The sequence below is a fragment of the Terrapene carolina genome, unplaced genomic scaffold (genome assembly GCF_002925995.2).
Source record: "Terrapene carolina triunguis isolate 2854851 unplaced genomic scaffold, T_m_triunguis-2.0 Scaffold62, whole genome shotgun sequence".
Classification (NCBI taxonomy): domain Eukaryota; kingdom Metazoa; phylum Chordata; order Testudines; family Emydidae; genus Terrapene; species Terrapene triunguis.
Genome location: NW_020664413.1, coordinates 44,255,704 through 44,282,034, shown reverse-complemented (window position 1 = coordinate 44,282,034; position 26,331 = coordinate 44,255,704). Strand labels below are relative to the sequence as shown.

At 40.1% G+C, this 26,331-nt stretch overlaps 1 protein-coding gene across 2 annotated transcripts in view; it reads right to left on the bottom strand.

Moving 5' to 3' along the window:
* The window catches only part of PPP1R1C (protein phosphatase 1 regulatory inhibitor subunit 1C), an 82,769-nt gene that overhangs the window by 41,308 nt on the left and 15,130 nt on the right, over nucleotides 1–26,331 (bottom strand). The window contains exons 3-4 of one of the 2 annotated variants that reach the window (XM_024204060.2): nucleotides 6,026–6,063; nucleotides 2,395–2,466 (exon numbers count right to left, since the gene is read on the bottom strand). In XM_024204060.2, coding sequence (XP_024059828.1) covers nucleotides 2,395–2,466; nucleotides 6,026–6,063 — 110 coding nt within the window. The remainder of the gene's footprint in view (nucleotides 1–2,394; nucleotides 2,467–6,025; nucleotides 6,064–26,331) is intronic. The other variant, XM_024204059.2, reaches the window with a different exon arrangement.

Here is a 26,331-nt window from a genome sequence, read left to right as displayed (position 1 = left end):
GCAAATGCAATTTTAGGTTGCATTAATAGAGGCATAGCATGCAAGTCACGGGAGGTGATAGTACTGCTCTACTTGGCACTGGTTAGGCCGCAGCTAATTTTGGTCACCAATATATAGAAAGGATGTGAAGAAACTGGAAAGGATCCAGAGGCAAGCAACAAAGATGATCAAAGGCACAGAATGCAACCCATATGAGCAAAGTCTGAAGAACTTGAAAAGAGGAGTTTGGAAAAGAGGTGATTAAGGGGGAAAATGATAGCAGTATTCAAATACTTGAAAGGTTGCCATAAAAAAGGTGGAGAAAAGTTGTTCGCTGTTGCCACAGAGGGCAGGACAAGAGGCAATGGGTTCAAAGTACAGCACAGCAGATGTAGATTAAATCTCAGGAAAAAGTTCCTAACTGTAAGAACAATAGAACCATGGAACAGGGAGTTCATGGAAGTTCCTTCAGTAGAGGTTTTCAAAAGGAGGCTGGATAACCATCTGTCTTTGGATGGTTGAGACACAACAAATCCTGCATCTTGGGAGGAGGTTAGACTAGATGACCCTTGCAGTCCCTTCTATCCCCATGGTTCTATGATTCTATGCTGCCCCACAGTTTGGACTATTCGGGTGTGAAGAGCAGTGCACACCAAAGTGCTGCACTGTAACTCGCCTGTTTGAACATTGGGTGCATGAACTAAAAGATTCCTGGTTCACATTAAAGTAATTCATTTACTTGATAAGTTGTTCAGGTTCACAGTGATGTGACTGGGAGCAGTATCTGATCTGTAGTATCTAGGGGTAACTTTGTGGCCGTGTGGTGTTTTGCTTTGTTTTATTTACAAACCATTTCAGCCCAGCTGTGAGCTCTTCTACCTCAGAGAAAACTGTATAATTTTTAACTAGAAAATCTGTCACTCTGCAGTGAGGATCTCAATAGAAATTAGCCATTCCTACATCTATCCTAAAGAACGAGTAAGCAACTCTAGTTTCTAAACGAACCTGATACCCCAAGAGGATATTAAAGCTTGTGGGCCTATGACAACCAAGATCATCATGAGGAAATACAGAAATTGAACTTTTGCATACACCCAGAACTTTTTTACACAGCTTTTAGTTTGAACTTAGTGTACAGCAAGACAATATGTGAGGTTAATAGACATTATTCCCATACCAAGGCTGTTTCTTTTAGAGAATCAATATAATTGGATAGAGCAATATATTTCTAATATCCAATAAATGAAATTTTAACCCAGAGCAGTAAATAATTACCCCCAACATGGTACATAATTCCCATGCACATGGGTAATATCAGTATAGCTACTACTGTGAGCAGAGCTGGAGATTTCAAATTATGGAACAAGTTATGTGTACCTGGGTTATAGGCTAAACTACCATATTATAGTATGGGGTATTTCACAATTATTTAGTAGCTTTATAGGAAATAGTGCTAACTTAAAGTCATTCCACTTCTTTACTATGTGATCACTTACATTTATTAGAAGCAATAGTAGTTGAGGACACTCAGCACCTGGCAGGAGACACTTTCTACCTTGCAAGAATGGACCCTTGCCTGCACTATGAAAACGACCCAGTGCTGGCAATAAGTGTCAATCAAAGGTGAAAGTGAGTTCTGAACATACTTAGCTGCAAATGTGGCCAAGGACAAACACTGTTCAGCATCATTTCAGAAACCATGGCTAAGTTCACGAGTCCTGATCACTACTTCCACTCCTGTTGCTCATATTCAGGTGCAAATTCTGAAAATCTCTAAGGACCAGATCCTTAAAGGTATTTAGTGTTAACTTCACTTGAAATCAATGGGAGTTAGGCACCTAAATATATTAGAGGATCTGGGCCAAACCCCTCCCGGGAGATGCTGAGAATTCTCAATTCCTCATGATATCAGCCTAAGAGCTCTATACCTCATAGGATCAGATCGTCAGTGTGCAGCTTTGGCCTTCCATCCTTTTAGCAGATGCCCAAAAGGCAAGATACAACACCAAGGAATGCTCTAAATGAGTGAACTGTATGAGCTAGATCCTGCAAACACTTACTCATGCAAGTAGTTCCATTCAAAACATAAGTACTGGTCTGAACGATTGGGATCTAAGCATGTGTTACCACAGGCTGGTGATAGCATTTAGAAGTTGAGAAGTAATGACTGCTTTATACCAGTGCTGCTAGGATACCTCAAGAGGAAAAAGTGGAGGGAAATTAATTCAAAGTATGAAAATACATAGATAAGATGCACAGGTAGATAAGGATTAAAGCAACCAACCATTCCTGGGTTGAGTTATCCATGGGCAAATGTACTCATTGTTTATCTAGTTCTTGATTTTTATTCTAGGGAGATGATGGAAAATCAGTGGGCAGAAACAAAACATGCATTAGCATAACAAGAAACAGTACCTGAACAGTACCTTTGATGGCAGGAGGAGCGTACACACTTTGCTTCCTCTGCTTAGGGGAGGCATTCTGTGACTAGGAATAAGAGAAAGAGGTTAAATAAACATAGAAGGAAAGTGTCAAACCATGTCAGACCATTTCCTGGGGAGGTGGGGGAAATCAAGTCTGCTAGTTATCAGTTATTCAGTCTTTCTACATTGCCTCTTTTCCCAACATGGCTTGTATTGTTCACATAGCCCTGTTTTCCCTCTGAGTTCCTATTAGTTCTGCTTCAGGCAGTGGTAGACAATCCAGACAATAATTATCTAATATGGTGGTGTGGTTATTCCGGATATGCTTCACGTGTGTTACAGTAATATTTCATGTAGCACGCCCTCTTGAATAAGGCATTTGCACTTCTAATAGAGAAATATCCATGTTACTTGGAAAACAAACTGGGAGATTTGCAATTTTGGGAACACTTTTCTTGCCTTGTGGAATATATATTGTTCCCCTTTCACCTGATCGCAGCCAACCTTATAGTAGATATGGGTCTGAAGTAACCCCCAGAATCTGAATACATACCCACCTACATCTACAAACTTTGTAGCCTTTGTTGATATCCAGAACTAAAGCACCTTTACACCGTACAATTGCTCAGAATTCACAAAGGTAACGGTATCAATGGTAAGAGTTCTTCATAAAGAAGGCATGTTGTATGAATCAGATCCCACTTCCTGGGATGCCACCTACCTATATGAAAAGCCATGATTAGATACAAAGAATTGTGTCTAAGGCCTTGTCTACACTTACCGGTAGATTGGCACTGCTGCAATCGATGCAGCGGGTGTTGATTTAGCGGGTCTAGTGAAGACCCACTAAATCAATGGCAGAGCACTCTCTGGTCGACTCCAGTACTCCATCTCTACGAGAAGAGTAAGGGAAGTCGATGGGAGAGTACCTTCGGTTTACACAGCGTGGTGTAGACTCTGCGGTAAGTCGGCCTAAGCCACATAACTTGGGTCAACTTACCGCGGTAGTATAGACAAGGCCTCAGGCAGTTCTTTTGGTTCCTGGGTAAAATAGGCCCAACTTTGTTTTAAAACAAGCCTGGATATAAAGAAGTGTTTTTCAGCATTAAAAGAAAGTATCTTATACAACTAACATTCCATATAAAATTGCTACCCATATGGGAAATATAAATTTACATGAATTGAAAGAATGAAAGATTTATTTTCATCATCATTCAGTAAAAGACATAGTGCAACCAAATAAATAAATAAATAGTAGAAGTGATAATCCAAAAGAAAAAAGCATCCAAAAAAGTAATGTTCCCACGTTCAATTCTAGAATAATTAAAGAAATACTGACATTCATAAAAGTGCACAATCAAACTGACGAGACCTCTTTTTTTCCAACAGATTGTCACTGGGTGACTGGGCAACAAAATGGCAGATGAAATTCTGTGTTGAGAAATGCAAAGTAATGCACATTGGAAAATATAATCCCAATTATACATACAAAATGATGGGGTCTAAATTAGCTGTTACCCCTCAAGAAATATTTTGGAGTCATTTTGGATAGTTCTCTGAAAACATCCACTCAATGTGCAGTGGAAGTCAAAAAATCTAACAGTATGATAGGAACCTTTAGGAAAGGGATAGATAAAAACACAGTAAATATGATAATGCCACCATATAAATCCATGGTATGCCCACATCTTGAATACTGTGTGCAATTCTGGTTGTCTCATCTCAAAAAAGATATATTAGAATTGGAAAAGGTACAGAGAAGGGCAACAAAAATGATTAGGGGTATGGAACAACTTCCATATGAGGAGAGATTTAAAAGATTGGGACTCTTCATCTTGGAAAAGAGACAACTAAGGGGCAATATGATAGAAGTCTCTAAAATCATGAATGGTGTGAAGAAAATGCATAAGGAAGTATTATTTACCCCTTCACATAACACAAGAATCAGAGGTCATTCAATGAAATTATTAGGCAGCAGGTTTAAAACAAACAAAAGAAAGTATTTCTTCACACAATGCACAGTCAAACTCATTGCCGGGGATGTTATGAAGGATAAAAGTATAACTGGATTAAAAAAATAATTAGATAAGTTAATGGAGGATAGGTCCAGCAATGGCTATTAGCCAAGATAATCAGGGATGCAATCCCATGCTTTGGATTTCCTTAAGCCTCTGACTGCTAGAAGCTGGGACTGGACAACAGGGGATGGATCACTCAATAGTTGTCCTATTTTGTTCATCCCTTCTGAATCATCTGGCATTGGCCACTGTTGGAAGACAGGATACTGGGCTAGACGGACCATTGGTCTGACCCAGTATGGCCGTTCTTATGTTCTTATTGAAACTCTCCTAAAATAATAAATAGTTTAAACATTCAAATTATATGCTTTTAGTTGGGCTTGATGTAAGGGAATTCTGCTGACACATTTAAGTTTGGTACAACACTAAGGCCTTGTCTACACTCAAAGGTTGTACTATTCCAGTATCTAACTAATATGTAACTATACCTGAATAGCTAAAGCTATTGTGTGGATGTAATTATACTGGTATAAAAGTGTCTATAACCATCTATTTTATTCTGTATGGGAAGGGGACTAAGCTATACTGGTATAAGCCCCCTTTAAATGGCATAACTACATCTATATTAGGAGTTGTACAAGGTATAATAGTTTCATAAAATGTCACATCACTGACCAAAACAATTATAGAGGTACAAAAACTGGGTAGACAAGGCCTAAGAGAACTATTCTTTCATCTTATCAATTTCCTATTGTATTTTATCATAGTGATGCAATGGAAATTCATCATTTTCTTAAATATTCACTTGAAAGGCCTCTTTATGTTTCTCTGCGTGTTTGAGATTAGTACACTGTCAGTGTATTTTCTAACAGATCTAGTCTTTCAACAGACATTAATTTAAGTTGGCTCTTAGGAAAAACACTTTCACATAAATAAGGCCAATACTATTATCCTATTGTATCATAATGGATGGAAAGATGCTGTTTATGAATAAAACATTTGTTGTATTCAAAGAGAGCTATTGACACTCAGTGTGTGATGCCATTGATCCTCACCACAGCAAGGCTTCAGAAGTCTGTATTTGGATCTAAGTCTGAAGCAATACTGCCCATTGCTATTTAAAGCAGTGCTTGCCTCCCTAAAACACCAGAACAAGAGAAAGAGATCGAAGGGAGGTGGGAGAGTTTGGGGGAGAGAGAGATGGGACTGGAGGAACTAACCTTAGACTTCATTGCAAACGTAATACTTGAGCTAACATCCACTGAAGTCAATGGAAAGATTAATTGATTTCAATGAGCACTAGTTCTGGCCCTCATACAGAATTAGAAAGGAAGCTTGGAATCCCTAATCTCCCCTGTACTACTGAATGACGTTTGCTGTGCTCATTAACCTGAATAGAGACTAATGGAGAAATTGACCAGAACTAAAGGAGCAACAGGTATCTGTACAAAGCCATTTATCTAGAAGCTTCATCCAGTAAAAGCTGTGTCAGTTATGGAAGCCGGATAATATAAACAATTGTATAAACCAGCAAAACAAGAATTAATATATTTCAAAATGGTTGTTAAACAATAGCCCACTATTTAAAAAATGTAACTAACTTACTTCTCCTTGTGAGTTGTTCTTTCTCTTCTCATCTATTTCTATAAAAGGGAAAAGATTCAATTAGAGAAAAGGGAGTACCAAAAACTTGTTTTTTCCAGGGCAAATATTGTGGACCGTATTCTGATCTCAACAGTATTTCCACTGTAAATAAGGAATAACTCCACTGATTTACAAGTTTCACCTAGCCTTTGTCTGTCCTGTAGGTCAAAGAGATCAACACCCTCTAAACATATAAGTGCTTTGGCCAGATTTCCAGAAGTGCTCGGCACTCAACAGCTCCTGTTCAGAACAATAGGCGATGATGAGCTCTTTTGAAAATTTGTCCCTTAGATTGCAAGCCTTTGGGACAGGAACTTCACCTTCTTTTATGTTTGCAAAACACCTAGTAGTTTATGGGTACAAATAGAAATTAATTAATAATCATTCATACCAGCTACAAGCTGTTAAATTGTTAATATAACAGCAAAATGACATCACTGAAGAGTACCTTATAATTATACATAAAATTAGCAATTCTAAATATAATTATTTCTAAATTTACAGTTTAAAAGTTTCATGATAGCACACTGGTTTAGGGTCAGAAGTGACCACGGAGTGTTTCTTGGTATTACAAAGTGCTGTTGGTTAATTTACATGGTATACACTGTCTCCATCAATGACCTAAATGTAGTACTTCTAAAGAAAGTAAATACCTCCTATAATTTATCTGTTACACTGTGAAATGCTGTGCCTGGGATAGGAGGTCAATTGCATCCTAACACCTAGTTGCAATCAATTGGTCAAAAAGTAAGTTGTCAGTCCTCAAGGATGATTCGCCAATTACTACACTATCTACTGGGCAAGACCTTTGATGCCACATAATTATAGAGCTCTAAAATAAAGTGACATTAAAATATAGTGCGACAAATCTCTCACCAAAAAGACACATGGGCCCCACCCTAAGATCTTCCATCCTAAGATGCCCCTGTGCACTTCCCACTAAAGTCTGGTGAATTTGTGCATGCGTACCTGAAGAGAAAATAGGGCCCAGTGAGAGAGAGATTATTGTATCAGAGCCAGGAAGAATATATTTAATTAATTTATTTATAGTGTTTTCTATGGTGCTCATCTCTTTGGTATCTGAGAACTGCACAAACATTAACTGATTAATTGCAATTCCTCCACATATGACTGCATAAGACATGCATTAAAAGTACTGATATTCCACTGTATAAAGGGTGAATTAAAACAGGCCCTAAATATTAGAGTTCATTACTAAAGAAGGGGGCAGCCTTGGGCCAGCAGATAGGGTGCTAGGCTTAGAGTCATGGGGCCTGTTCCTGCCATTGGCCTGTTGTGTGACCTGGGGTAAGTTATTTTTCAGTTAACTATCTATAAAATGGGGATAGTGATATTTACACTTCTTCGTAAAGCACTTGGAGAGCTAAAGATTGAATCACTAAATAGGAAATCATTAATGTGGGTAAGAGAGACATTTGATTTCAATGGGAATTGAGAGTGTCAAGGATTTTCATGATCAGGACCCCATGTTTCATTTTGAGCTGGAGTTTGAATTAATCCAAAGCTCAGAACAAAGGTCAGTGAAAGCTGAGTTTGGTGACATTCCATCTTAAATCTCCTCAGGATTGTGAATTTCGCAACAAAACTGGAGCTGAGCCTTGGGCTGGGAACAAAACCTGCAACCAGTAAAATTTTGTCTGGTTTCAAGTTTCATTACTTAAGGTTTGCACAGCTCTACTCAACAGAGCCTGCACTTTTGCCGTTCTTTTCAGCAGGGTCACATTACACCTATCAGCAATGGACATTACTGCTAAACCAGCCTGTTCACCTTACTCACAGCAGCACTTACACTGAAGTCAGTAACATGAACAGGATTTGACCATGTGTAGGTTTAGAAAAAGCCACTTAAGTTGCTCTAATGCAATCAGCACCAAATATCCAGCATCGCACCTCTGTGAAAATCTGGGAATGAACAAAATCCATTCAATTATTTTTTAATTAAGTCACTGAAATCATATGACTGATTGTGTTTGCAATTTCAGTAGAGTGGGGAGATCAGGAAACAGAAAGGAGGGGATTCAGCTTAGAGCTAAAGGAGACAGGCTTGGGGCAGCAGCTACAAACAGTGCATTCAATGAGTTGAGAGGTGAAGGGAAGAAAGAAGAGGGAGCGATGGTTGGAGAGGCAGTGGTGATGGAGATTAGTTGCCAGGAGGAGTTGAGATCAATGGGACAGATGGACAGTTTGGTGGAAGAGAGTAGACTATAAACTTTAGCCTTTGGGTAAGGGAGAAAGAAGAGGGGGGGAAAGAGAAGTTACAATGGATCTGATCAATCTCAGTCAGTGAGATTGTACTCAGAGAGTAAGGATGGGGCAGAAGGTATTATGGGGATGCTGAAGGTATAGGAAAGAGGCTGGAGTTGTGGGTGAAAGAATCAATGCAGCTGGAGAAATGGAGCTGTTTGGCAAAGAATACGGAAGATCTGAAGAAGGGGAAAACAAATGTATAGTAGAGGTAGTAGAGGGATGAGCGGATAAGGCCTGGTCAACATGCAGCCTGATGTCCACATTGTCCCAGGATTTCCCACAAATGTGTTCCGCTGCATGACACTAGGAGCAGAGGAAGTGGACAGTGGGAGTGAGCCCGGGGTGAAAGGATGGATTTTTTTGGTGAGAAAGAACTGCAAAGAGTGGAGAGTGAAGTGGAGTGAATGAACAACTGAGGGCTATCTACATGGGGAAATTAACCAGCAGAAGTATACCAGTGTAATTATAGTGCTATAGTTATACCTACATGGAGACAGTTTGATTTAAGAATGAGTGCCTTTTTCTGAGTTAGCTTGTGTTGCTTTGAAAGCAGTAGAAGCGGTATTGGGAAAAAGGCACTTGTAGTCCCGATTAAGAGTGTCTACATGGTGAATTTTACTGGTATAACTATAGTGGTATAATTATGCTGGTATAGTTCTGTCAGGAAATTCCCCCATACAGAAAAGACCCAAGTCATTAGAGAAATGGAAGAAAAGGCAGGCAGGAAGGGGAAGAGTATGATCTTTGTGAACTAACTGAACCAGGCATCTCTGTCTCCTTAATAAAAAGCCAAGTGAATGACAGAATTCAATATATTGTGGGTTGTTATGGTGACTTGGTATTAATTGCTAAATCCCCATGAACTCAGTTAAGAGTGGGTAGCTTGATATCATTACTAAATTGCTCTTTGGGTGCTATCTCCCCTTGAGAGAGTTCAAGGAATGATTTAAAACAAGTCATAAATATTGGAGCTGATTAATAATGAAAGGAGAAATCCTGGCCCCACTGAGGTTAATGACAAAACTACAGTGGGGCCAGGATTTCACCCAAGGTCTGTTATGATTATACAGAAAAAGAGACATTTATTTGGACTCACATTTAATACCCTGACAATTACCTCATTAAGAATGAAAATTATTTTGGCCAGGCTTTTATGAATTGAAATTCAGGCTATTTACACCTGCTATAATTTCCCTTACAGATTTCATCACACTCTGTTATTTGTAAGTATTTTTTGTGTCACTCCATGTTCTTCCATCATACAACTATACATCATTTTATTACATTTTAAATCTGAATATATGGCATTTTTCCATACTGGATTTTAATGTGGCATATTAGAAATGGATTTGGATAGCTGGGAACAGACTTGTATGTACCCAAGATATTTTAAAGCAGATGCACTCGAAATTAGTGGTGAAGGTTTGATTTGATTTTACCACACCTGTGCTGAAGAAAGGTGGGAAAAGTTTGTCGACTCTTAATAACATTTGAAGCTCAAGGGATTCTAAATTCATGTGAATTAAGTAAAGCTCAGTCTCTGGCAGAGTAAACAAAGACTTCAAATATAGGGCTTCACTTTGCTCAGTGGTTTCAGAAAGAGCAGTGTTCCATTTTTATAAACCCAGGGCTCAAACCTGAAGCCCTGTGATGGGCACTTTTATCAGTCTATCTACATAAATAACAGTCTTACATGAGGCCTGATCCTGAAGTGAGATTCATGGAGGTAGATCTCTGCACTTTGTGGAGCTCCATTGAAATCAAGGGGGGTCCAGCCAGATGCAGGAGTCTGGCTGCCCAGATCCCATTTCAGGATCAGAGTCTTGCTCATTGCAAACTCCCACTCACTTTCACTGGCATTTGAGGGAAAGGTGCAAGATTTGGCCCAGTGACATTTCTGCAAAATGGAGGAAGACACATTGGGGAATTCTTTTACTGAAAGTCTTCAGCGCAGATCAATTTCTAATGCTTATTAGCACAGACATATCCTCATACCCACATCAGCATGCAGTTAGTTGAGTTACACCAGAGTCACCCTGTTATAAAAGAGGTCAGAAGCTGGCCATGCTCTGGGTGGCAGTCAGAACGACCACAGCTATATTTGATTATCAGTTTCCCAGCAAATCCCTATTAGTTTTGCAAAGAAACATGACCATACTGTGCAGAGAGCAATGTGGTCTCTTTAGAATGAGAATGGAGACAGGAAACATGAGCATTACACATCTGCCTCCCTTCCCTCTTCTCCCATCGGATAGACTTAATGCACTCACGGCAACTGTGCAGGGCACGAGGTGACATATTTTAAATGACTTGGCCTCTGATCTCACCAGTGGGCTTCCCAATGGAGTCATCCTGCAAAATCATATCTCATCAGACTAAGTAATCTGCTTCCTCCTCCAGTCGTAAGAACAAATAAAAACCTCTGCTCCAGTTTTCAGTTGGGCACAGGGAAGGCAGAACAGGTTGCAGAGAGCAGTTGCCAGCACAGAAAAAGCTCGGTGAGTGGCAGGTATAATTGCTGAGAAATGTGTGTGCGTGCTCAGAAAAAACCCTGCAGTTCACTCTACTCCACTAGGAGGCACAATTGGGTCACACTAGACTCTCCCGGCAACCTTGCCCCTTGCAATATTCCTGTACAACAAAGGATCAATTTCTGCCCTGGGTTCAGCCTGGGCAGCCCAACTGTTTATTAAATAGCAGAGAGGAAGGATAAATTTGCTGTTATGACACTGGACAGGGACTCAGGAGTTGAGCTGGTTGAAACTGTTTTTTTTCTCTCCCCCAGTGAAAAATTTTCATATTTCAAAAATTTTCATTTAATTTTGGTTGGGTTCATTTGTTTTACTTTGGAGATTAAAATTGTACTCTCTTACTTTTTAAATTTCAACACCCTTTTCCCATTAGAAAAAGGAAAGGCGTGAAAGAGTGAAACGAAATGGAAAATAAAGCACTTTTAGGCTGAAAAACAAAACCTTTCACTTTTTGGCTGAATTTTTTTTGTTTTGTTTTTTGTTTTCACTAAAAGGTCAAAATTTTCCACAGGAAATTTTTCTGAGCAGCTCCAATCGTCTGTCTGTTTGCTTCTGAAGCAGCTGCATTCCTACTGCACTACCCCTCCATTTTGGTCTTGGCTTTTTCCTTTTTCACTGTCCATGCAGTGAGAAGTGCCTGTATACACTACTACTGCAAGAGAAGACTCAGTGGAGCTAAACAAAGTGATGGAGCCCCAGGGAAATGGGTCTGGATAGCTGATGGCTGGTTCGGGTGCACAATGGATATGGTGCTAATGGTCTGGAGCATCCCTCAAGCCCTTTTTACACGCACATCCCTCCACTGCCACATGGACAAGAGGCTCAGCCACCAGTCTGTGGTGCCGTCCTTCGATCCTCCTCCAGATATGCCTGCTTTTCAATAGGGCTGGGAGAATCATCAGCTGGAGGGTTTCTGGCTTCTTTGCAATGCCGGTGCTAGCCCATTGGGGGCCCTAAGCAGAAATACCTCCTCCCCCATATACACACACAACATATACTAATAATTAATAGGGGCCCCCCTTGAGCTGCTCAGAGCCCTAAGCAATTGTATAGTCTGCTTATGCCTAGTGCCAGCTCTGCTACTTTGTGACACTGGAACAAGCAAAGCAGGTGGAACAGAGCCAGGAATCTGGCTTATTATGTGAAACGTTACATTGGAAGGGATTTTAAAGCTTAAACTAGAGAGAAATCAAAGGTTACCGCTCCTGGAAACTCGTTCAACCAGTTTTTGTTTCATTAGTATTCACATGTCAAAATTTCTTTCTAGCAAAATAATGCCATGTCTATCAGCAAATATGAATTGGTTATTTTTATGTGAAATAAATGGACCAAATGCTGATGTCTGTGAATTTGACTTGTGCTGAAATTTTATCATTTTCTTAGGTGGAAAAAAAAAGATTCAGTTCTTCTTAGTTCTGTATGTCAACATGACCATCTTGGGGTGTGAATGTGGCAAAGGAAGCTTTGCTCACTAGGGTACATGGAAGGCCTTGATTCAGGCACTCAGTGGACATGTTCTGTTTGGATTTTCTGTGTAACTTTATGAAAGTCCCTTAGGCCCATGTTTTCAGAAAACTGCATCTGCAATTGTGCACCTAAATTGTACAGACAATAGCTGCAGTTAAACATACAATCTCAGTAACTGCATGAGCTAATGACTAGTTTCTGACATAATTGGTAATTTCTTGTGCCACCTATGGGAGCAGATGAATGTGCAATTTTCTGAAAATGTTGGCTTTCCTTTGTGTGCCTCAGTTTCCTCCTCAATGAGTGATACCTACCTACCTGTTTCGAGGGGATGTTATGCAGCTACATTAACTGGTGTTCAGAAAGCATTTCAGATGGAATGTAGCTTAGAAATTCAATGTCTTAGTATTATTTATTTTCTGCCCCCCTTTATTTTCCACACAACAAAAAAATCAAGCCAATTTCAAAAACGTTACATTCTCTGCTTTTAACCTGTAGTGAGGATTTTCCATACTGCTCTAACCACTTCTCAAGCTATCTTGTTGCATGACTGAGCTAAGAAATTGAAAAATATCTAGTCAGGCAAACATGTGAAACACTTTGACAAAGTGAATTGTCTGGTTTCCTTTTGTCTATGTCTCTCCAGGAAAACTCTACTGCTGAGGCGTATGTAATTTCATTTAATTACTAAGAAATACGGCAAATCCTGCTGAGCATTAGTGTGTGCCTCTGTAAACCTCTGCACTGAAAAAGTGCCTCATTAAACTACAATATCCCAGCTGCCAGGGTAAGTGTAGCTGGAGGCAGTTTTTTCCTCCTTTATTCTAGGGCTGACAAGAGAGTAAGTATTTTACAGTTCCACTGCATTTCATACTCTAATCAGCATCTAAATTATTGCTTGGTCTTACAGGGAACCCTAATAACACGATTTGTACAGGAAATATTAATAAAAAATATAGGGTAGAAGCACCAGCCCAGGCCATTCTTCCCTTGCTTCTTCTACAATGTGCTGTTGGTAGGTTAGTAGCATATGAAACCCACTGTAGTGTGTTGAGTCAGGCACCTTCACCAATGGAGCTCCTGGAGTTTAGGCTAGGAGAGACTGTATGGATCAATGCCTTGTGTGCTCAGGGGATTTCTAGAGCATAATAATGTTAATCTGAGAGAACAGAGTAAGTAACATAGTGGCACAGTTGGCTGATTAATGCTAAGAACCAAGTCACCCATTTTGCCTGTCATTTTTAGGCCTTTATCCTGCAAAGAGCTTGACTTGTATGAACACTTACGCCTGTACTGAGCCCTACTGGAACCAATGAGATTCCGCAAGGATTTATCACTTTCCAGGGTCAGGGCCTTAATCAGTATTGCTTTAATAAATTGAATCAAGTATATCACTGTTTGTGGCCTTTAAAAAAGTCATGACACTAGAATCTAATACAAAGTTACATGCCATGGATTTTCTAAGCTAGTGACTAGGCTGCCTGTTCTAAAATAAATAATAATAAATATTCCTTATGTATTAGGTACCAAGGCCTCTGAATGCCTTACTTAAAATAAAAATAGTTACAACATACTTAATGACTCAAATTAAATCCAGGCACTGCTGTAAAGTAATGTATTTAATCTAGACCCCTACTCCTGAACCCACAGACATCTACCTGTGTTTTACAGAATTTACTACTTGTAGGAGAGGATTCTCCAGCTTTATGTCAATGTAACTTCAATGGGGTTGATTTCAGCATAAAACTGAAATACCACCGTTACCGGCCCACAGAGAATTACACTCTTTCTACACAGTTTTTACCATATTATAGAATTCTATGCCAAGGATAGAATTCTCTCTTCAATAATTTCGGATGGTCCAAAAGCCGATTGAAAAAATGTACAATTTTCTATTAAATTCTGTAGGACTTTTCCATAAGGCAAAAACTGTTGGGACCTGCAGGAAGAGCTGCAATGTAATGGTGCCAGCACACTCCTTGAATACTGAGGAAGGGGCCTCCATTGAAAGTCTGACATAAGCTACTGTGGAGGGCTGCACAGGGGCAGGCCAGGGGATGGACCCTTGTATCTGAGTTGGCACAGATCAAGTGGCATGGAGGGGCTCTGCATTGCGATCTCATGCCCTAATCCCAGGCTGGAGGCTAGATTTCATCTCCCTAGTCTACCTGCACTTCTCCATCATATAGCCTGATGACTCAGGCTGTATGTGAGAGAAATGGATGTGCCCTGGTGTATTGTTAATTTAGCTCTAATATTTACATATTACTCTGCACAACAGACACCAGCCCAAACACAGTTGGCTGAAGTGTCCCCAAACCTAATCAACCTCAGCACAGCCCCACTTTGTACAGCATATAACTCCAGAACCTCCTGGCTTTTTATCCCTGCCAGGTGGTTTCTAAGACCCATTAACACCAGGAATGCCATAGGTCAGATGGATCAGCTGGTTGCCCATTTAAAAGCTTTACCTCCAGATAAATTAGCCTGATCATGTTTGCCTAGTTCTGCATTTCCGGCATCAGACATTAAGGAGTAAACATTAGCAGTGCCGACCAGGAGCAACCATGCTCTTTGTTAGAATAAATCCCATCTAATAGCAATTTTTAAAATGAACTTTAAAACAAAAAAATACAATAGAGCCATTTCCTCTAGACATGCTAGTGTCTGCTGCAAAGACAGCCCCATCGGAGTGAGTCTCACTACAAAATCTGGCAGGAGTGCTGGCTGCATAAGAGGGGCAGCAATACCTAGCGACCCATAATAATTCTGATGACTGCATAATAATTCTGGACATGAAACGAAACCCTCTTTCATAATTTACAAGGATCAACAGTCCCCTAAGACGTACATACTGAGACTGTAATTTTCCTCAAGGGACTATGGAGCCATCTTAAATCTCAAAAGTAAATCTTGATGCATTTATTTATAACATGAGACCCTCAGAAAGAAGTCATAGTGCCTGGTTCACCACTGTGTTATTCCAGCTCTATTCTAGCGTAGCTCATGGAAATCAATGGAGTTACACTGGCATAAAACTGGAATATCGCAGTGGTGAATCAGGCCCACAGTTTTACCCCCCCACACACAGATGACTTATTATAATAGGTACAAAAATGTCATCTTCTTTCTGTGCTTTTTGTTGTCATCTTCTAATTCTTCCCCAGATGGGCCAAACTTTGATCTGTTACACTGGAGTAAATCCAGGATAATTCCCACAATCAGTGGAATTACCCCAGTTTTCTGCTGGTGTAACTAAAATGAGCATTTGATCCTGGGCTTTTTCACTCTCCTCTCCACTTCTTTATGTTTTGCCATCTACTTAATGCCACCCCAAGAGTCTACCTGCCATCCTGGACACTCTAGATTGCACTCTACAGCATAGGCACAACTTCTGTGTTTCACCCATTTTACTAACCACTTTGTACATTAAGAGTTTCTTAAAAATGCACAGTCAGGAAGCACGCACACATACATGCATGGGTACAAGAAAGACCTTGCTTTGCACTGAACTTATGTTGAGCAATCCCTACTGGCATTGGCGAGCATATATTCATACAAGTAGTCCCAGGGATATACCTCATTCACTGTCCCTCTAGAGGTGGGAGGCTTGGAGTCCTAAACATGGAGAGAAATGGTGATATAACCGTGAGAATCTTCTGGTGGTCTCTCTTGCCCACTTTGCAACCCCCTCTGCTGGTAATCCAACTCTTCCCTTGTTAATCTCTTTAAACTGATAGGCCAGCCTTTTACCAAATGTCTCTATGTGGTAGGATCAGGGTTTCACCCCCTCTATCTGCTCATTGTTTTAAATATAAGTTTTTTAATTTACTTTAGATCAGAGGGGGAAGGACTAGATTTTGGCTCTCAAGTAGAGGAGAGCAAGGGGCAACATTTTTTAGTCTCTGCTCAAAACAGCAGAAAGTTTGTGTTAAGGATTATTAAGACTATGAACACTGGGGTCATAGAGTCCTCTAGGATGCTTAGCAGATGTGCATCAGAATTGGAGCTAGTCAAAAAGAAATTGAAATGGCAACAAAAATTGTAATAAAAATTTTTCACAAAAAATGGCAATAACAATTGATGGAATGTTTTCAGTTTTATTTTTTTGCCAATTTTTGGTCAGCTCTAATTACAATAGAATGAGCCTCATTCAGAAAGACTGTTGGCAAAGCTTGTATCTTTAGAAGATTTTTCAAATATAAGAGCAGTGTCCTGACATAAAGTCACTAATCAGTCATATGGGAGCAATTACAGGCTTGGTAATTCTTATAAGAGGAAGAGATCAACTCCGGGGGTGAGGGGAGACACTATTTTAAAATAAATCTCCTGTTGTAATAATTGATGTAGAGATTGGCTTTAAATCACAATGTAAACATTGCTAATTTGAACTTAAGGCCTCTTAGCACCACAATCTCCCTTTGTGTGAAATAAAGGGAACTGCCTTTCAGTTAGCAAGTGATAAATGAGTGAAACTGGAATAAGTGAAAGTGTTTTTCTTTTCATGTCTCTAACATGTCACGCTGTGTGCAGGATATAGTTTAAAATGTCTTACTAGCAGAGATAAATTATCACGGCTAAATAATTCATTGAAACATCAGGTATAATTTAGAGAGAAACTTCCTCCCACAGAATTTGCAATTGGTCAAGTAAAGAGAATTCTTCAGACTTACAGAAGGGAGAAGTCCATGAGAAAACCACAAGATGTCACTGTGTACAGAAGGTGCATTTCAATGTCTAACAGAGAGTTGCTTTATAGCTGTGTCTAATGATTTCATTCTGAAAGAATATCAGTTTAGAGACAAACACATTTTTCCTGTTTCCAACACAACAAAAGTTAAGTTTAATCATAGACCCTCAATGTTTCACATATGCCAACACCGTACCAACGTCTATTGCATCTTGAACACCTAGAAAAGCTTAAGAAAGAGACTGGCACTTTCAGAGACTGGCACTTAAGGCCTGCATCAGCAAAACAAAAACAAACAAACAAGAATTCTCTGCTCCCTGCCCATGTGAGGGGAGCAAGAAATATAAACATATAAATATAAATGAAATCTTGGCTTCCCCAAAGTCAATGGAAGCTTTGCTATTGACTTCAATAATCAGGATTTCATCCAGTGTAAGGAAGTGTTTTGTGTCCCATGTGCTGGATAATAACACATAAGGACTTCATGCTTGTAAAATGAAACTGGCTCTTTCTTTAGAGAACTATTTACAGGGATGCTTCAATTGCAGCTATATGCTCACAGAATGACTTCCTGCCTCCGTCCCTAGACTCTTCCATTCTACAGCCTGTGCTGCTCCCTCCAAGTTCCATGCAGGTTGCTACAGAAAAGTCCCTAGACCTACAGAAGTGCAAGGATTCCATTTCCCTAGATTCATCCATATGAGTTTTATATGTATGGAATTTAAAATGTTTCTTTAAGGGGCATTGTAACATTTAGTTAATCAAGCTAGCTCACTGGCAGAACACCTTGTAGATATATAATGAGTGTGCTTATTTTTAAATTTATTTTTTCACTCCCTAGATTAAATCACATTTTTGTAAGAAGTTCTGTCCAACTCTTCATATACAATATTAAGGTACAGCTCTGATTAAAAATATTGTGCATGCCACAACATTTATATCTGAAGATGGAATATAGCCAGCAACTGTTACTGTTAATTTCCTTCTAACTTTGTGTTGGACTGAAAATCCCTTTGATGTTTTAATGTTTTTTTACAGAGTTCTGATCTCTCCACCCTGGACACTCTGTTCTAGAGTCTGAATGCTAGATAAACCTTAAAGATACCTAAACTTTGCACTAAATTAATGGATTAGCAGATGTGTGGACTTGTCATTTCAAGTTTTTCCTCTGGGATATATTTATTATGTGGTTTTGTACATGCCCTTTTAGAAGAAGGATTTATTCCTAACCTTTTATTCATCTATTATTCTCGTTCACTGAATCATTTCATTACTGATCTTTGTAAAGCATAATGTATATGGTACTAAACATACAGTAAAACACATTAGAGCTATAGCTCCATAAATAAGGTTATGTTTCTTCCTATCTATATCTAATCTAAACTTTTAGGGACAGATTTTTCCACCTTTACTCACATTGATTAGTGCTTTATTCCACAACTAGTCCTACTGATTTCACTGCTTGGACTTGATACAGTAATTACTAAAGGAAATTTTATAGCTAATCACAGTGTCCATAAAAATCTATGAATCTTCGACTCAGTGAGAGTAAAAGTGACAGAATCTGGCCCTTGGGTGGTATTTTACTAGTTAAATTGAGTATATTCTAACCACAGCAAATGCAGGAAAGGATCTTCATTCAGGAAAGTATTTGCACATATACTTAAATTTAAGCAGGTGCTTAAGTGCTTTGGCAAATTAGGGACATGCATTTTACTGAAATTTCAGTATGAAATCTAAATTACAGAGAGCAAAATGCATGTTTCTTTGGCAACCTTTACTGTTAAAACCATGTTTAAGAAAACTGTTTAAGTGTTTTTGATAACAGGTTTGTCTTGTGGTTTTGACTTATCAGAGGAATAGATTTCTATACCGCCAAACTACTCTGCAGAAAACCACCAACAAGAAACTTGACTTCAGTATCAGGGAAGCTGTCATGGAGTATGCTGGCATGGAATGATAGCTGGGTGTCTACCAAATGACAGATGTTCATCAGTTCTGTATAATAAAGCACTTTGAGAGATCAAGGTATTCAAGCTGTGCCTAGGTCTATATTGTTGAATTCTACTAATTATGGACTAGATTCTAATTTTCTGAATATTACATTACTGCACAAGTAGGCCCGTTTCAATGAATGGAATCACATCTGGTGTAATGCGCACCTTATCTGAGTATTAATGTGGCCCTAAACCTCTAAGGAGAGAGACATTACCATGCCATGAATGTTCATTAGTCAGTAATTAGTGTCTTGGCCAAGATTTAGGAGCCTAAATTCAGGCTACTACATCTGAAAATCTTGGCCTACATATCCAACTGTAATTGAAGCAGGAATAGATCATTCATCTTTTCACTGAAGTAAGATTTTGGCTTTTCTATGACCACTCTCTTAGCAGCTTCCAACTGAGTGTTTAATCAGGAAAACTTCTACTGAGCTTGAGTAAGGCTGACTAAATAATGATGTAACACAGAGGTGAAAGTAAGCTGGTACAGCTTCCCCAGGCTGGTGATTTAAAGGGCCTGGGGCTCCCTGCAGCGGCCAGAGCCCTGGGCCCTTTAAATCGCCGCCCGAGCCCTGCTGCCGGAGCCCTGGGGTAGCAGCGTCAGGGCTCCGGCAGTGATTTAAAGGGCCCGGGGCTCCGGCCGCTGTGGGGAGCCCCGGGCCCTTTAAAGTGCTGCCCGAGCCCCGCTGCCGGAGCCCCAGGGTAGTGGCAGCAGGGCTCTGGTGGCGATTTAGTTACATGTATTCCTGCAATTAGTTACATGTATTCTTCTTTAGGTTCATGAATTAACCTGGATCTTTCAAGTTAAGTGAATACTAATATTACATTGGGGTGAAAGTAACTTAAAGGACTTACTGGTACATTGGAGTCCTGAGCAGGGGGCGTGGCCTCGACCAGAAGAGGCAGGGCCTTTAAATACCCAAGCCCTTTAAATCAAGATTTAAAGGCCCAGGGGCTCCGGCTGCGGCGGGGAGCCCTGGGCCCTTTAAAGCACCGCCCAAGCCCCCCTGTTGGAGCCCTGGGCTCCCAGCTGCCTCTGCAGCTGGTAGCTCCGGGGATGCTTTAAAGGGCCTGGGGCTCCCAGCCGCAGCCGGAGCCCCTGGGCCTTTAAATCTTGATGTAAAGGCCCCGCCTTTTCCAGTTGAGGCCATGCCTCCTGCTCAGGACTCCGGCGTACCAGTAAGTCCTTTAAGTTACTTTCACCCCTGATGTAACATTAGTATTCACTTAACTTGAAAGATCCAGGTTAATTCATGCACCTAAAGAAGAATACATGTAACTAATTGCAGGAAACTGCTGAAATTGATTCTTCTTTATCTTAGCATCTTATTTCCCAGGCTTATTAGCCTGTAGTTTGGCTGCTATTTAGAGACAGCATGACTCAAAAACTTATATATTGACCTATGTGTTCCCTTTTATATGCTTATTTTATGAACATTCATTTGAGATAATGAACATTAACCATCATCAGAGAATCCTTAGAAATGTTTTGTACCTTGTGGATTGAGTTATTACAGAAAATTAGAGCATCTTCAGTGTTCTTGAGGTTAGCTTTTTGGGAACTCCAAGTAGAGCTGGGTGAATAACGGATTTTTCAGTTTGTTGAAAAATCCAAAAAAATCTAAAACAAAATTTGTTTTGGGGTGAACCGAAAATAACATTCTTAGAAATTTTTGGAAAACTGAAAAGTTAAAAAAAAATTGTTTTGGGCCAAACACAATGCTTTGTTTCAACAAAATTTAAATATTTAGTTTTGATTTTGGCCATTTTTAAGCACTTTAAAAATAAAATTAAAGGAAATTTTGAAACAAACCATGAAAATGTCAAAAGGAAATGTTCTATTTTGTTTGTTTTAACGAAACAATTTGGCAAAATTGACATAAATTCAAAGAACATTTTGGTGTTGCCTAATCTGCAATTTTAATTTCACCGAAAAAAGCACTGTATGAGAAATGTCCCAGCTCTAGCTCCAAGCAGTCTTCTTCAAGTGATGTCTCCAATGAGGAGGATGTCGACCACCAACGTCTATCTCTCACAGTCATGTCAGAGTTATAAAACTTCCACTCTCCTTTGTCTACCAGTCAATCAGATGATGTTTGTAACATAACTGGCTGTTCTACCTCCCTCTTCCTGGTTTTCCTGCAATCTTGTTTGGTAGTTTGAATGCTGGAAGTGAGTTGCTTTGCAATCGATGAGCTGTGTGTCCACAAAATGATATTATTCTTTTACTTAGGGTCGCATGTAATTATGCTCTTTTAAAATTCATCCTTCTCATCGCCTCTTCATTCGTAGTTTTTAACATTCTATAAAACCAAAACTTAAAAGCCCTGAGTCTTCTCTCAGTGTCCTTTTGAAGTGTCCAGCTCTCACATCCCTACAGGAGAGGTGTCTATGTGCAGTTTTAGCATTTGGCAACACAGAAGTATTTGAAAGTTGTTGAAAACATTTTTTGCAAGCTGAATTCTTCACTTGATTTCTTCATCGCATCTTCTGTCTATTGTTAGACTCCCCAAATAGGGGAACTTATTCACTTGTTCCATCATCAAGGTATAGGTGTTGCCCACCTTATGCATCACTGTTTCATACCTTTTGCCTTTCTAACATTGATCGTCATTCCATATTTCTTATTGACACTGTTCACAGCAATAAGCAAGTTCTGAAGTTCTTCCATATTCAAAGCAATGCAAACTAGGTAATCAGCATATCTTATGTAGTTGATGTATATTGCCTTTGACTTCCTGCTGTGCAGAGGAAGAATGCCAGCTTTGGGCCAGTAGAGGAAGTCAAATTGCTAGTGTGCTTTAATTAACGGTTCCAGGCAGCACTATAGAGCCAAGGAGGAGCAAGAGACAACCTTGGAGGGGTGAAGAAGATCATAGAGACTAGGCAATGTGTTAAGGCCAGGTGCAAGGAGAACAAGCCAAGACAGAGTATGGCATCTGAAAGTGAATTTATGTATGGACCATGAGGACAAGTCTGTCAGTCATAATGGTTATATTGCACAGAGCCCCGTTTGGCTCTGGAATGTGCAGGAGCTGCAGCAGCTACCATGCATTACTTCCAATTAGAAAACAACCACACACGCAACAAGGCTGTATAATTTCACCTGCATATGACAGATACCCTAGGCTGCACATGAGGGAAATGGGGTGTGAGCTGCATGGTGATCATCAAGGCTGATATTCTACAACCTGTGCTGGGACCATTGTCAGTTTAAGGGTATGTCTACACTGTAACTAAAAACTCATGGCTGACCCGTGTCAGTTGACTCAGGTTTGCGGGGCTTAGGCTGCAGGACTCTTTCATTGCAGGGCAGACTTCCAGGCTTGAGCTCTAGGACCCTGCATGGTGGGAGGGTCCCAGAGCATGGGCTGCAACCCAAGCCCGGGAGTCTACCCTGCAATGAAACAATCCCACAAGCCCGAGTCCACTGGCACGGGTTAGCCACAGGTTTTTAATTGCAGTGAAGACATACCCTAAGTGACTACTAGAGACTATTCACAGAAACAGATTTTAATCTTTTAAAAAATCACACTGGATTCCTGATTCTAAGAGTTATATTCAGGGACCAGAAACACTACCATGAGATCAATGTGACCAGTCAAAACATTGACACAGCTTGACCTTCAAATTTTGCTTATTAAACTAGTGGCTTGTGAACCATGAAATAATTGTAAATAAATGAATCCATTGCAACAAATAATTTTTAATAATGAACCCAGGCGAGAAAACTATAATGTTATTGATAATCAATATTTTTTTCAACAGAAAAAGAGGCTGAACTAACTGAAAAATTATTCCCTCAGAGTTATGTGCTCAGTTATAATAATGAAATAATAATAATAGTTAATCCTTTCCACACTGCTTACTTTAAAGAAAAAGATCTTCTGTTGGATCTAATTTAAATGTCTTATAGGCAGTTTGAAAATATAAATACCAGTGAGGCAACACAAGAAAAATGAATTGCTAACATAAATACCATACCAGCTGGACCCCACGATGTACATTTTGAACCATTTCCTAGCAGCATAGTATACAAGAATCAATTGTGATGAAAAATAGCTTACAATTGGCACAGGGCTGGCAATCTTTGCATTGGAGTCACAGCTGTAATAACCATCATTTTGAGCTATTTCATTCTTTTCTCTGAACTGTATGAGTATTCCAACCTCTAAACTAAAAAAACCCCCAAAAGTCAAAATTGTTCACATCATACTATGGCTCATAGAACCATAAAAAATACATTTGAAGCTGAATAACAGAACATTATATATTTTGGAGAGAGATGACAATTTGCTGTGGAAAAAGAAAACAAATACATATCATAACAATAGCCAGTGGTTTGAGATTTAACCATTATTGGAATCTTTGTACCTTTCCTCCTTTTTAAATAATACCACAAGTATTCCAGTAACAACTCATTTTATAGCTAGCCCTTGCCAGCTACTCTCTCAATTCTTATGATCATAAATTTTGCACATTAAGCTCCTCAAATGCCTGTATCAACAATGCACCAAGCAAGTTCTTACTAGTAAAACTCTTTGGCTTTGAGGTTCCTGCTACAGAAAGAGGAGAGAAATATAGGTTACTTAAATTAATTTCTCATTTCTGTATGTAGGTGTGTTCAGAGTCAACAAGTTGAGGCTCCATAATCCCATAGGCAATATGAACGTGACCAAACTGGATGGATTTAGGAAATGACAAGACAATAATCTGTTAATTTAAACTAAAACAGTCTGTGATTTCCTAAAATTGAATCTTGACTAATCTCACTAATACCAGAGATTGGAAAGGTTATGCTTCAGAAATGACCCTGTATTTCTTTATGCCGGCATCTGTAACAACACGATCAGGAACATGTCACTGTGATTCACATGGAATGAGTTGTCCCACTCCGCTAACATGATATGCTATATTTATTAATTCCTAAATCACACACTGACATTGACATTTCTGGGTTCTTGACAGTGGGTTATCTAAGCACATATATCTCTGCGACCTACTGTGTGTTACATGAAGATGATCAAAATTAATGCTTGGTGAACCTCAGAATGTCTGGGTCAAGATTTGTAAGATTTGGGTTGAGATTCAGGATGGTTTATAGGTTACAGAGTGATAGCCGTGTTATTCTGTATCAGCAAAAACAATGAGTAGTCCTTGTGGCACCTTAGAGACTAACACATTTATTTGGGCATAAGCTTTCATGGGCTAAATGCCACAGGGGGGAAGGGATAGCTCAGTGGTTTGAGCATTGGCCTGCTAAACCCAGGGTTGTGAGTTCAATCCTTGAGAGGGCCACTTAGGGATCTGGGGCAAAAATCAGTACTTGGTTCTGCTAGTGAAGGCAGGGGACTGGACTTGATGACCTTTCAAAGTCCTTTCCAGTTCTAGGAGATAGGATATCTCCATTAACTTATTTTATTTAAAATTCATCAGATGCATGGAGTGGAAAATACAGTAGGGTATAAATAGACAGCATATGAAAAGATGGGAGTTGCCTTACTAAGTGGGGGGATCAGTGGTAACGAGCCAATTCAATCAAGGTGGAAGTGGGCTATTCTCAACAGTTGACAAGAAGGAAGGAAAAATCACTTTTGTAGTGCTAATGTGTTTGATGTAATCAAGGTGGTGCATGGTTTATGTTTTCCTAGATCAGTTTCTAGATCATCAAGAAGTAGCTCCCACCATTCCAGTAATGAATAGATTTAAAACTATTTAGTGACATCAATAGATGGCTTCAAGACAAACCCTATGGAAATTGCACAATATGTATTTTTGCAAGATATAACCAGCAAAAGAGTCTAGCGTCCTGTGATGGGATTTACAGACCCCGCATTAAGGCTGAGATGGGGAAGGGTTGGAGCAGTACTGGGCAAGGAAAGTTCCTCCCCTCAGGCACTGCCAAGCATGCTCCTGGGGAAAAGGTCAATATAACAAGAACTCTGGCAGTCCAGGCAAGATGGGGAAAGAGAAGCCATTTCCTTTAGTAGCGCTGCTATGCAGCAGGAGGGGAAGAAGAACCATGTAAGGAGCACCAAAGGGTCACCTGCATCAGCCCCTAGATTGTGGGAATGTGAAGCAAAAGACTCTACCCAATGGCAGGCATGCCCCAAATGGAGGCATCGGGTGTGGTAAGCAGTAGCCTAGGGGAAGGTGAGCAGGCGGTGGGCTGAACCCAGGCCAACACATGCTGTTTCACTTTCAGGGGCCTGGGCTGTGACCCGGTGGAGCAGGAGGACCTGGTCCCCCTACCCATCCCAGATTCCCCTACTCCTAGCCCTGGGACAGGCAGGACTATAAGTTACTGGCAAGGAAGCCAACCCAGATAGACCCCCATCCAGTAGGTCTAGAACACATTGAACCGAAAGAGAGATTAGAGTCGGAGGACCAGAGCACTAGACCTACTGACTGGACAAACGATCTCATTACAAGCCTTTTCCTAAAAGTGTTCAACAAATCCTTTCCCCATGGCCATCCCAGGGATTCAGAAAGTGACAACAGACAACAGGATTGGTGTAGATCTCTTGCCCATTGGATCCTCATCCCCAGAATGCTATTGAACTACACCCATGAGAGCTCCATCTGCATTCCCAAAGAGATGTATCTACAGGCTGGGCTTAGCCAAGCCTAGAGAAAGGTCGGATCAATAGCGCTGTGACTCCATCAGCCAACCTCTTCACACAAAAATAGCCGTAAAGATGCAGCAGCACAGACTTCAGCACAGACTAACAGCTGTGTGAGTATGTGTCCAGTGTCCTTGGCGTGCTTGTACAGTCCTAACTGAAGCCCATGCTATCACATCTTCACTGCTATTTTTATCCACACTAGTTAGATTAAAGCTAATGTGGGTATACCTACCCAAAGCTGCAATAACACCTCGATTGCAGCGCAGACAAATAGTAAGTGACAGGACCTCAGCAAGGTTCACAAGCAATGCTTGCAACGTGCTGAACCAGTCTTTCCTATGTCACTGAACGGTTCCTACTGAGAGGCTTCCACAGGATCAGGGTAAGAGTGGAACGTATCATGGAGCTCCCTGCCTTATTTGACTCTTCACCTGACTCGGTCCTCCCTAGAAGGTTCTATTGAGCCTGCCTCTTCTCTGCTTGTGATAACAGAATGGGGAATATGACCCTCAATAAAGGACGTGTCTTTCTGAAAGCACATTAAGCTTCCTAGCACCACTTACAGGCTTTCAAAAATACATTTTGGTAAGGTAAGCTCTAGAATAGTGAGGCACTCGTTGATTAGTTATAGTACGGGTGCATTCCAAACATTAATGAAAACACAAAAGAAGGGTAATCACAGAAC